This window comes from Nannobrachium achirus (assembly GCF_963921795.1).
Source record: "Nannobrachium achirus genome assembly, chromosome: 19".
Lineage (NCBI taxonomy): Eukaryota > Metazoa > Chordata > Actinopteri > Myctophiformes > Myctophidae > Nannobrachium > Nannobrachium achirus.
The window spans coordinates 53,369,589-53,382,186 of NC_137826.1; the positions used below are offsets into that span (position 1 = coordinate 53,369,589).

Consider the following 12,598-nt stretch of genomic DNA (forward strand, 5'->3'; position numbering starts at 1 on the left):
TTTTTTCGCAAAACAAAGCCCTGCCTCATCATACAAGGCCGTCGCACAAAAGTAGTGAAAACAGCAGATCTACAAGCACACAACGTTGTGTGCTTGTAGATCGGCTGTTTTCACTAGTTTAGCACATTTTATAGACGATAAATACAAAAACGGTTTTGGACATACAAGGTTTCCACCCGACAACGACAAAATATAACTCATGTAATTGGCCCACTGGCTTGTCACTTGTCATGATCTGAAATGGCAAATCTTTGAGTAGCAGCAGCAGCGCTATAGAGAGAGATCTCTCTCTATAGCGCGCAATGAGGGCCTCTCCAACTCTTTTTTTCCCCGGGCTGAATCAGGGGCCCAGCACGGCCCTGCTGTGTCAAATCCTGTCTGTGCAAAATGCCCTGGAGCTGCTGTCAAGGGTTGCCCCTAGTTACAGATGCTGGCTAAGAGAAGCCTGCCGGAGCACCTTAACGTCTACCCACAGTCAGGGCTGTCACACCAAATTCTGGGCCCTGGGTACAAGGATTCACTGCGGGCCCCCATGAATGTTCTTCATGGGGGGGTTTAACCCATTTAGATTGGGAACGCATTAATGTGTGCTTTAACTGTTGAAAAATAGCAGATGTACAAGCTCGCAGCGCGGCACTGCGAGCTTGTGGATCTGCTATTTTTTTGAAAAAATCATGAAATGCAAGTCTTTGAATAATTTTGAACCGATTCTATAAATCAGGTCAAAAAAGTCTTCTAAATCCTTCTAAGCTTTAAAAACTTTTTCACATGAAGGACCCCCAAAATTAGATGTATTTGGCTACGGACCCCCATCTAAAAATATTTAGTTCCAGTAACTGTAACTCACATTAGTTCAAAATGTGAGTTACAAATGTTCGCTTAAAAATAAATTTATTCATGGATTTGCACACATTTTCACGACTTTTCAAAAATAGCAGATCTACAAGCTTGCATCTTGTAAATCTGCAATTTTTCCAATAGCTAAAGTATAAAATAATTAAGGCCCCTTCACCTTGAGCCCTAGTAACCCCCCTCCCCCCCCCCCCCCCCCCCCCCGACACCCCTGTCCACAGTATTACTGAATCTTGCACATGTCAACAAATGTGAGAGTCAAACACTTGGCTTGACAGCGTCAGTGGGAATGAATATAAAGCGAGTTGTGAGGTACGGACCGGTATGTATGTTTTAGGGGTGCAAACCGCTCCTATAAGTGGCTGTGCGTGTGTCCGTAGCCTTTTTCCTCAGCGTTTTGCTGTAGTAAAATGTGTGTGCGTAGCATCATGTTTGTCTAGTGATGTCATATGTTGTATGTCTGTAGCCTTTTTCCTCAGCAATTTGCCATAGTAAAATGTGTGTACGTAGCATCATGTTTGTCTAGTGATGTCATATGTTGTATGTCTGTAGCCTTTTTCCTCAGCAATTTGCCATAGTAAAATGTGTGTACGTATCATCATGTTTGCCCAGTGATGTCATATGTCGTGTGTCTGTAGCCTTTTTTCTTTTTCCTTTTTCCTTTGCTATGTGTAGCACGTAAACCGCTCCATAGAGTGGCTGTGCGTGTGTCTGTAGCCTTTTTCCTCAGCGTTTTGTCATAGCAAAATGTGTGTACGTAGCATCATGTTTGTCTAGTGATGTCATATTATGTCGTATATCTCAGCGTTTTGCCATAGCAAAACGTGTGTGTGTAGCATAGCCTGTACATCCTAGACTCAAATCCTAGTCTGAAGATGTTATGCAAGCACGACCACCGCTCACTTCACATTGGGTGTGATTTTTACTTTACTGGAGTACTCCCAATTTTCAATAAGTTTACTTCTACTCCACTACATCTCAAAGGCAACTATTGTACCTTTACTTCATTATGATTCATTTGAACATTTTCGTTACTAGTTACTTTGCAGATTTTGATTATCATTACAATGCCACTTCAGACCTATACAAAATTGCTGATCTACATGTTGTGAGCTTGTAGATCTGATATCTTCAAATATGTTTTTAATACATTTCAAAACGTGTCAAATGGGACCTTCTGCATAATTGCGACCATAGGTTGCAGCTTACTATGAAAACCAGCAGATCATGTCCGTCCGTAATGCCTCAATGTCTATAGCTGACGCCAGTTGATGATAGTCAACATCAGTCTTGATAGAACAATGTGCTGTCAGAACACTGACATCATCAAACCCTGGATATCCATACATGGAGACGACTGAATAATCCCTAGCGAGATCTCCATATATGGAGATCTGATTCCCAGTTCATGCCCTGTTAGGCCAACCACACTAATCGAATCCCTTGTATGCCCATCAATATTAAGACCATATCTGGGAAAACCCATACAATAGAATCATTTTATGCCCATAAATATTAAGCCCATATCTGGGAATGTCCATATATGGACATGTTGTGTCAGTCTAACCAGTGTGGTTGCGCGACATGAGTCACACTTGCAAATTACATCCGTTCTTGTCCCTTTTATGCCCATATATGGAGATCCCGGATGTCATCGATAATAAGCTCAGCAGAGGGTATACATGCCAAAGCCAAATACATCCTTAGGGCGAGGCGTTCTGTGCTTGTAGATCGGCTGTTTTCACTAGATTAAATCATTTTTATATATGGTATCGTGACGCCTCAAAGGCCCTAAAAACAAAGGTTCAAACAGCCCAATACTTGGGCTTCAGCTTAACCTTCCATTTTGGGCTCAACTTACCACAAATTACTTTCTATAAGCGTGGTGTGGCTCACGGTAGCTAACAGCATCTTGCAATGGACCTGGTGTACAGGATACGCTACACCACTAACAGTCAAAATACTTCCAAAAAGCATCAAGGATGTTCACAATTACAACACCAGAGGCCGCTCCACAGATCACGTCCAACCCAGATTTGGCTCAAACTAATTCGATGTGTTCTCCTGCTATGCTGCTAAAGTGTGGAATGCCCTACCAAAGGCCTTAAAGGGGTGTAAATCCCCACCTTTAAAACCACACACACACACACGCACGCACGCACGCACGCACGCACGCACGCACGCACACACACACACACACACACACACACACACACACACACACACACATGCAGGTCACACTACGCATATTGCGTATCACGATAGAACACACCAAAATATGTCTATTTCGTTGCATTTTTCAAACTTGTCAAACAATGTTTAAAACGCAGATCTCCAAGCTCTAGCTTGAATATCTGGTATTTTTTTCAGTAGCCGAAGTATAACATAATGGGTTAAAGTGGTTAAAATTGATTGTGACACTATATTAGCTAATGTTTCTGGGGACCCCCTGGACCCCCTTCAAGGAACCCTGCAGGGGGTCCTCGCTCCCCACTTTGAGAACCACTGCAGTGGAAACCGCTACACAGTAGTTCTAAGAACTTGCTCGCGGAACACAGAAAGGCAGTAACTCTGAAAGCATAAAAATGGACCCAAGGCTCAAAATCCTAATTGTGATGCGTTCACAATACATCTGCTCTCACACTCACATAACCCCTTGTTCTAAGTCCTCTCCATGGGACATTTAATGGCCAGTTTTCAGACTATTAAATCACGTCTCTTGCCTTTCGAGGTTCATTCAAAGAGTTGAAAAGAGCACGGTGAGAGTTTCTGCCCCCCTTATGAGTGAACTTTTAACAGCCCCTTGTTCTCTCCTAACTCCACTCTCTCCTCTCTCTAATTGCTGTGTAATTTCACTGTGTAATTTGGGCCTCCATTCATCTGCCTCTCATCTTGCTCATTACATTCTATAGGTGGGAGCTGGAGGGTCGAGTTGGGGGACGTAAAAAATGTAGGTGTTATTTCTTCCTGTGCGGCAGAAAAAGTGGAACTAGACTGCACTCTGTCGAGGTGCCAACTTGCATCCTGTGCACTCGTGGCCATGTATGGCCTACGTGTACGCCAGCAGAGTGCGCAAGTACTGCGTTCGGTGTGTCTGTCGCGTATCTGTCTGCCCGCAGTGTTATCTACGTATCGTCGTTGTCGGATGGAAACCTTGTATGTCCAAAACCGTTTGTTTTTGTATTTATCATTTTTTAAATGATTTAAACTAGTGAAAACAGCCGCTCTACAAGCACACAACGCCTCGCACCGCGAGGCGTCGTGTGCTTGTAGATCTGCTGTTTTCACTACTTTTGTGCGATGGCCATATGATGAAGAAGTGCTTTACTTTGCGATTTTTTTTTACAAATTTGAAACTTGGAGATACGAGGTTTCTGCCCGACAGTGACGATATGGCCACACTTGTTGATGATGACGTCACCAAGACTGCTAGTCCCTCATTGGCTGTTGATGGTGAGTTCACCATGAATGCTGGTCCCTGATTGGCCACGGGCGTAGACACAACCAGAGGACGCATCAGCATACAAAGCAGGTGTAAGCATAGCAAAATCAGCCCACATGTGTCTGTGGCCTCATCTGTCCTCCCACCCCTGTCAGATAATAACCAGTATCACCTCCTCCAGTTTTCGCTGTGATGGAGCCTATTTAGCTGTCTCCGGCACTCTGTGCTGCTCTGTGAGCTTGTAGATCTGCTATTTTTCAATAGCTAAAGTATCCACCTCTTTCCGCGGGAGTTTACTGGAGATTATTTGGACCACACTTTCGGTTTAACAGCAGACATACAAGCTCACGCCGCGTTGCAGATGCAACCCGTTGTGAGCTTGTAAATCACACTCGGCTGCGGAGCCGGAAGCTCGGTACAACGTCTGCGCAATGCACTATGGGGCGTTGGAAAGCTGTGGATAATTAAGGCCCCTCCACCTTGGGCCCTAGTAACTCAGTCCCACTCCCCCCCCCCCCCTTGTGACGCCCCTGCACACAGTATTACTGAATCCTGCTCATGTCTAGAAACAGACCCGTTTTGAAGCAACTATAGTTCAGTGAAAATTTTCCACGAGTGCAAGTGCCCCCAGTGAGCTATTGCTGCGTAGGGAGCAAGGGGTGAGTCTTCACTCAGTAAAACCCAATCACAAGCACCGAGAGCATATCCTGCTTTATTAACAAATTATTAAATCATTAAAGTGACAACTATTTACAGAAACAAAACGCACATCGTGATAAGGCCTGTCCATACTGTGTCCGACCACCAAACTTTTCGTCGGATTAGTTCGGAAAGCAGCACGTTGGAAAGTCAGAACTCTGACGAAGAGTTTGGTGGTTCGGAGACAGTATGGACAGGCCTTTGAGTTCAGGAGAACTGCAGCGTTTTCCTTGCTTCCACCATTGGCTTAATTTCCAGCGGTGGATGCTTGCCGCTATGGTCCGACATCAAGGACCTCCATATTTGGGCATGACTGACACGGAACTCCAAATTTGGGCAATCATAGTGATGACACGAGCATGGAGGCAGAATAAACCCCCGACGTTGCTTTTGTCTAGTTACAGCCTTTGTTATGACGTGATCTTTGCCGGGTCAACGTTTGTGTGGTTATGAAGATGGTGGGTCTTTTCCGTTTCCGCTGGGCAGCATGTGTTGACTGAATTGATTCAAAGTGGGATTTATTTGCGTGACTGCAAAGACGAAAAGGAAGCAGGGGGAGGACGGGACATCCTCAGTAGTTTTTGTGTTGTGTGAACCAACAGTCTAGAGACTACTTTCCGAAGGGACTCGGGCCAAACGCTCCTCAGCATGGGGAGGGAAGACCCCAAGGTCCTCAACCAGGGAGCTGAGGATGAGATGGTAATGCAGTGTTACCGTCTGTGCCGCTGGCGCCTGGCCCTGGTGGGCGTCGGGGCGCTGTGCACCGGGGGGGCCTTGCTGCTGCCGCTCTACTGGATGCCTGAGTGGTGCGTCAAGGCCACGTGCAGCCGCACTACCGCCCGCCACGCCCAGGTGGTGCTGCTGCGCTCCACCGACGAGTTCCGTCGCTGGTTCCTGGCCAGGGTGCGAGTGATGCTGGCCCCCGGGAGGAGTCCTTACCACGGCCTGGAGGAGGAGAGCCAGATCGCCTCCCCGCCATGCTCCTCCCCCACCACAGCCTCACCTACCCTGGACAATCCATGCACCCCTCACCCCACAGACAGCAGGCCGGCTCAAGGCCGCCCGCCCGCACGGGTCCGCTACCTTACGCTCCACAGCAAAAAGTACTTTTGGAACGATGACCTGCAGAACTTTGAATTTCTAACGGGACTGGAGGACCTGGGCTTACGTTTCTCCAGCCTCCACTCGGAGCACAGCGCAGGGCTGACCAGGAAGCAACAGGAGAACAGGAGACTGTTCTTTGGAGTGAACGAGATTGCGGTGAAAGTGCCTTCCATTTTCAAGCTGCTCATCAAAGAGGTCCTCAACCCTTTCTATGTCTTCCAGCTCTTCAGTGTGATCCTGTGGGCTTCCGATGAGTATTACTACTATGCCACGGCCATTGTCTTCATGTCGGTCATATCCATAGCTACCTCTCTGTACACCATCAAGAAGCAATATACCATGCTTCAAGCTATGGTGGCAGCTCACAATAATGTCTGCGTGTCCGTATGCCGAGCCGACAACGGTATTGAGGAGGCCATGGCCACAGACCTGGTCCCTGGTGACGTCATTGTCATACCCAGCAATGGGACCATCGTGCCTTGTGATGCCGTGCTGGTCAGCGGTACGTGCATCGTCAACGAGAGCATGCTCACTGGTGAAAGTGTCCCGGTCACAAAGACCAATTTGCCCAACCTGGTACGAGGGGAGGGGGACCAGGTCTATCACACGGAAGGGCACAACAGGCACACTCTCTTCTGTGGTACGCAGGTCATCCAGACTCGCTACTATACCGGAGATCTGGTCAAGGCTGTGGTGGTCCGCACGGGTTTCAGCACAGCCAAGGGCCGTCTGGTGCGCTCCATCCTCTACCCTAAGCCCACCGACTTCAAGCTCTACCGTGACGCCTACATCTTCCTGCTCTGCCTGGTGGCCGTGGCTGCCGTTGGTTTTATCTACACCGTCGTCCTCAGCGTCTGGAATGGGGTTCCAGCCGGGACCATCATCATTGAGGCACTGGACATCATCACCATCACTGTGCCCCCGGCGCTGCCTGCCGCCATGACGGCGGGCATCGTCTACGCCCAGCGGAGACTCAAGCACGTCGGCATCTTCTGCATCAGCCCCCAGATGATCAACATCTGTGGGCAGCTCAATCTAGTCTGCTTCGACAAGACTGGAACTCTGACAGAAGATGGACTAGATCTATTCGGAGTGCAGAGAGTTGAGAATGGCAGTTTCCAACAATCTGAGGAGAAGGTAGACAAGGAGAGCCTGGTGAAGTCTCAGTTTGCGGCCTGCATGGCTACTTGCCATACTCTCACCAAGATAGAAGGACGACTGTCTGGAGACCCTCTCGACCTCAAGATGTTTGAAGCCACAGGCTGGATCCTGGAGGAAGCTACCGAGGAGGGGACGACGCTCCACAACCACATCATGCCCACCGTGGTGCGCCCACCCAAGTGGATGCTACCCCCCCAACCTGCCGTGTCCCCTGAGCAGGACCGGGACATTTACAAGCTGCCGTCGGCATACGAGATCGGCATCGTCTGTCAGTTCCCCTTCTCGTCTGCGCTCCAGAGGATGAGCGTGGTGGTTCGCCTGTTGGGGGAGAAACGCATGGACGCGTATCTTAAGGGGGCGCCAGAGGTGGTGGCCGCTCACTGCAAGAAGGAGACGGTACCGGCGAACTTCGCAGAGGTTCTGCAGCACTACACCAAGCAGGGCTTCAGGGTCATCGCCCTGGCACACCGTCGCCTGGAGTCCAAACTCACCTGGCACAAAGTGCAGAGCATCAACAGGGAGCACATCGAGGCCAACATGGATTTCCTGGGCCTGATCATCATGCAGAACAAGCTCAAGGTGGAGACGCCGGGGGTTTTGCGGGATCTCCGCAGAGCTAACATCCGCACCGTCATGGTCACCGGGGACAACATGCAGACAGCCATCTCGGTGGCCAGGGACTGTGGGATGATCCCTCCCCAGGACTCGGTCATCATTGCCGACGCCACGCCCCCCCAGGACGGGCAGAGCGCCAACATCACCTGGAATTACGCCGACAAGCCAGAGGAAGTTTCGATCAGGAAGCCTGAGGAAGTGTCGATCAACCTGGAGGAAGTGTGCTGTGTGGAGCACCCACGGCAAAGTGGAACTGCTGATAAGCCCAGTGCTCGCCTGCAGCAACACCACTTCGCCATGAGTGGAAAGTCCTTCGCAGTCATCTCCCAACACTTCCCGGAACTGCTACAGAAGCTGGTCCTACACGGGACGGTTTTCGCCAGGATGGCCCCGGAGCAGAAGACCCAGCTGGTGGAAGCGCTGCAGGCCGCGGACTACTTTGTGGGCATGTGCGGGGACGGGGCGAACGACGTGGGCGCTCTGAAGAGGGCCCACGGTGGCATCTCCCTGTCGCAGCTGGAGGCCTCGGTTGCTGCTCCGTTCACCTCCAAGTCCCCCAACATCTCCTGCGTCCCCAGCCTCATCAGGGAGGGCCGCGCCGCTCTCGTCACCTCCTTCTCTGTGTTCAAGTTCATGGCCCTCTACAGCATCATCCAGTACAGCAGCGTCACCCTGCTCTATTCTATCCTCAGTAACCTCGGAGACCTCCAGTTCCTTTTCATTGACATGGCCATCATCCTTCTCATCGCCTTCACCATGAGTCTGAACCCGGCGTGGAAGGAGCTTGTGTCGCAACCTCCCCCCTCGGGTCTGCTCTCAGGCCCCCTGCTCCTCTCGGTCCTGTCCCAGATACTCATATGTTTCGGCTTCCAGCTCTTCGCCTTCCTCTCGATCCGGCAGCAGCCCTGGTACGAGGTGTGGACGCCCCTCTCCAATGCATGTAACCTGACGTCGTTCCATGGCGCTGGTGTGCTGCTGAACTCTGAGGTGGGAGACAACATCCAGAACTACGAGAACACCAGCCTCTTCTACGTGTCTTCCTTCCAGTACCTGATCGTGGCCGTGGTCTTCTCCAAGGGCAAACCCTTCAGACAACCCAGTTACAAGAACATGCCCTTCGTGTTGTCTGCCCTGAGCCTGTACGCATTCATGCTCTTCATCATGTTTCACCCAGTCGCCACCATCAACGAGATGCTAGAAATTGTCTGTGTCCCCTTGGAATGGAAAGTCAAACTCTTTTACGTCATACTCGTCAACGCTGCTGTGTCTATCCTGGTGGAAATCTTTGTCCTCGACTTTGTCTTGCGTAAGCTCACGTTCGGCCGTGACCAACAGGGTAGCTACAGGGGCCCACCGTCCCAGGGGGGCATTGTGTGGGGGCGCAAGTGTCTATCGCGGCTATGGTGTCGTCAGCAAATGACTCCCAAGGCCCGCTACATGCAACTAGCCCAGGAGCTCAGCATGGACCCTAACTGGCCACCCAAACCCACCACCACCACAGAGGCCACGCCACGCCAAGAAAAATTCTGCTCCTACCAGATCGTGATCGACTCCTAGCCCCTGGGTTTTCCCTGGGTTTTGTGTAAGGCAATGTGGCTCTCGATCTCTTTGATTTCAAAGACCCACAGTTTGATATGCATAAAACCCATAGACTGTAAACAATACCCATTGGTTTCTATGCTGCAAAAAATACGCTTTTCTTTGCCCTTGTATGGGTGTCGCCATCATGGTACCCATTACTACCCAAGGAATGCTATTGGCTGCCAACGGTCAAGGATCCATGGGACATTGTCTTGCGCTTGCCGACATTAAAGCACAGAAAGAAGAATCATCACAAGCTTATGATCACAAGCCCTACAGCATACCCTGCTTTAACATCAATTATAACATATCATGGTGAACTAGCGACAGGAACCATAAAGTATTTATGACAATGTTTATTAAGGTAAGACAATCAAATGTAAAAGTTCAAGGGAAATTAGTGGAATCCTATGGAGAACATGTTGCTTTTGGTACCAGAACAGCGTTACTAGCGGCCAATCATTGGAACGTATAGTTCTGCGTTTGCTTCATTTTAATTCCGGACAACTGGCCCCCTGATAAGACCACCAAGACCATGTTTTCTTTTTTATCTCTTGGACTCCTGGACCTTAAAATGGGTCCACATTTTCTGAAATCATATTGGTTCTTATTCTCTTTTTTTCCCCCCCAAACCCTACTTAAACTCGTATTACTAGTCCTGTGCCCAGGGGTGTGCGATGCAGGACTGAATGTAGGAGTCTCAGATGTTGAGAACCCAGACCGGTGCCCGTTGGGCAGAATAGTCACCATCGATGTCAGTTGTGCAATACAAATACCCGTTGTATCCTAATCCGTCTGTCTGGCACTCTTTTATGCCCTTATATGGTGTTCTGTGTCCTGTCCAGGCCAGTCTGTGATGTCATCTCTAAATTTGGGCACCGTAGTTATGGCAGTCAGTGATGTTTGTTGTGCATTGTTACCATGGTGACACTGTTTAGTATCAGTGATGTCAGCATGCAGACAGACATACGGTACGTTACTAGTTATATACCGGTGTGTGTGTGTGTGTGTGTGTGTCTGTGTGTGTCTACATAAATATCGTTGCAGCCCTATAAGGTTCACCAACAACCTCACAACCTCTCCAAGACTAACCCCCCTCACAGCGCGCGCTCACACACACACACATGAACACACATGCACACACACACACACACACACGCACGCACACACACACACACACACACACACACACACACACACACACACACACACACACACACACACACACACACACACACGCACATGTTCACACTTGTACACGCACACCCACCCACAAAGCCCCTTCCTTTCCAGAGATTAATGCGTTCAGGTTGTCAGAGACTCTGTATTAATGGCCAATTGGCCATGCCGGGAGAGTGATTAGAATGACTGACGCGTATGTGCGCGCTTTTCCTCAAAAAGCTCCTCTCCTGTCAGCGCCGGAGAGAATCATCATTATGTATGGAGAGGCAGTGTGCCTGAAATGAGCTGTTTAAATGCCCTGTCATCATCTGCCTGTGCGCTCCATGCCCCATTCATACAACAGTTATACAGGATTACTGTGACATCTGAGGAATTTGGTTATCTAGTCTTCGTGTTTGAACTTAAGCGTATAGATGAATGGGGCTGTTGGAACTGATCACTGCTTTTGGTGGTTATTCTGATGTTTCTTGGAGGAACTGACCATGAGTTAAATGATTTAAAGGACAACTTTAGTTTGTTACAACAAGGGTTCATATTTTAAATTGTAATTAAAGAATATAAAAGATGAGTGTTAAATTGATTTCATTTACTTCTTTCTATTGTTTTAGAGATTCTTATTTCAGTGGTTGGGGGCATGCGTACAAGTGGCTAAATATGTCATTTTACACAGAATAAGCCCATTCCCAAGATACAACGCAACCTTTCATGGTTGGATGTGACTTATGGGGGCTAGAAGTGTTACTGTAAAAAGCAATAAAGAAACTGCTGGCTAATTGTGTCTAAAAAGACTTATTTAGCCACTTGTACAAGAAACTGCTGGCTAATTGTGTCTAAAAAGACTTATTTAGCCACTTGTACGCATGCCCCCATGCGTATGCATGCCACACATTTTAGCACGGTAAACGCGATAAAACTATAGAACGAAGCAAATGAAAAAAAATGTAACACTCACTTTTCTTTTCTCTAATTAATATCTCAAATATGAACCCTTGTTGTAAAAAAACAAAGTTGTCCTTTAAAGTGAACTGCCTAATTTGTACTTGGTTGCGCACACAGTGTGTTTTGAGGAAAACACAAAACAGAACACAATTTCAGCAACAATTATATACGTCTGTTCTCTCACACTCTTTATTTTCCTTTCTTTTCTTTTCCTTTTATCTTTTTTCCCCCAGCACAGCTGTGTAGCCCATGTGCGTAGAGGTAAGCTCAAGGTGACGTTCCCCTCTTCCAAGTGTCACTGGGGGCAACGTCCTCCAGCGTAAAGACACTGTGTTGAAAACGTGCACGTAAATCTGACCTTTGTCCCAGTTTGTGAAGCAGTACACCTCATGCTCCACTGCAACTGCAGCATGACAATGACGATGAAGTCATTATGTAGGATAATCGTTACTCCAATTGACTTGCCGTCATTTCATTGTGTGTGTATATATATATATATATATATATATATATATATATATATTAGGGCTGGGATGCGATTAAAAAAAATCTAATTAATTACAGCTTTTATAATTAATTAATCTCAATGAATCACATTTTAATTGCAAAATAAGTAAAACACATTTTGTTGTATGAGTGAATCAACGAGATTTAAATTTCGCATCCACTGGGCCAAGCAAAGCGCTCTGATCGGCTACTTCTCCCTTTGCGTTTGTTGTCTCTTCTTGGTTGGTGCATCGCTATGATCGGTATGCCCGAAACTGAAGGTTCTGTGGTGCAAAAACTAAGTGTGACTAAGTGCGTTAATTTTTTTAATCGCGTTAATTTTCTGTAATTAATTAATCGCAATTAATCAGTTAAAGTCCCAGCCCTAATATATATATATGTACATATATATATATATATATATATATATATATATATATATATATATATATATACATATATATATATATATATATATATATATATATATATATATATATATATATATATATATATTAGGGCTGGGACTTTAACTGA

At 47.5% G+C, this 12,598-nt stretch overlaps 1 protein-coding gene across 1 annotated transcript; it reads left to right on the top strand.

Moving 5' to 3' along the window:
• Positions 1-5,641: 5,641 nt before the first annotated feature.
• Positions 5,642-9,430, top strand: LOC308304927 (polyamine-transporting ATPase 13A3-like; the record flags this gene model as incomplete). The annotated part of the gene is made up of 1 exon (XM_080749551.1): positions 5,642-9,430. The coding sequence occupies one exon, from the start codon at positions 5,642-5,644 to the stop codon at positions 9,428-9,430; it is 3,789 nt and encodes a 1,262-aa protein (XP_080605677.1).
• Positions 9,431-12,598: the final 3,168 nt, after the last annotated feature.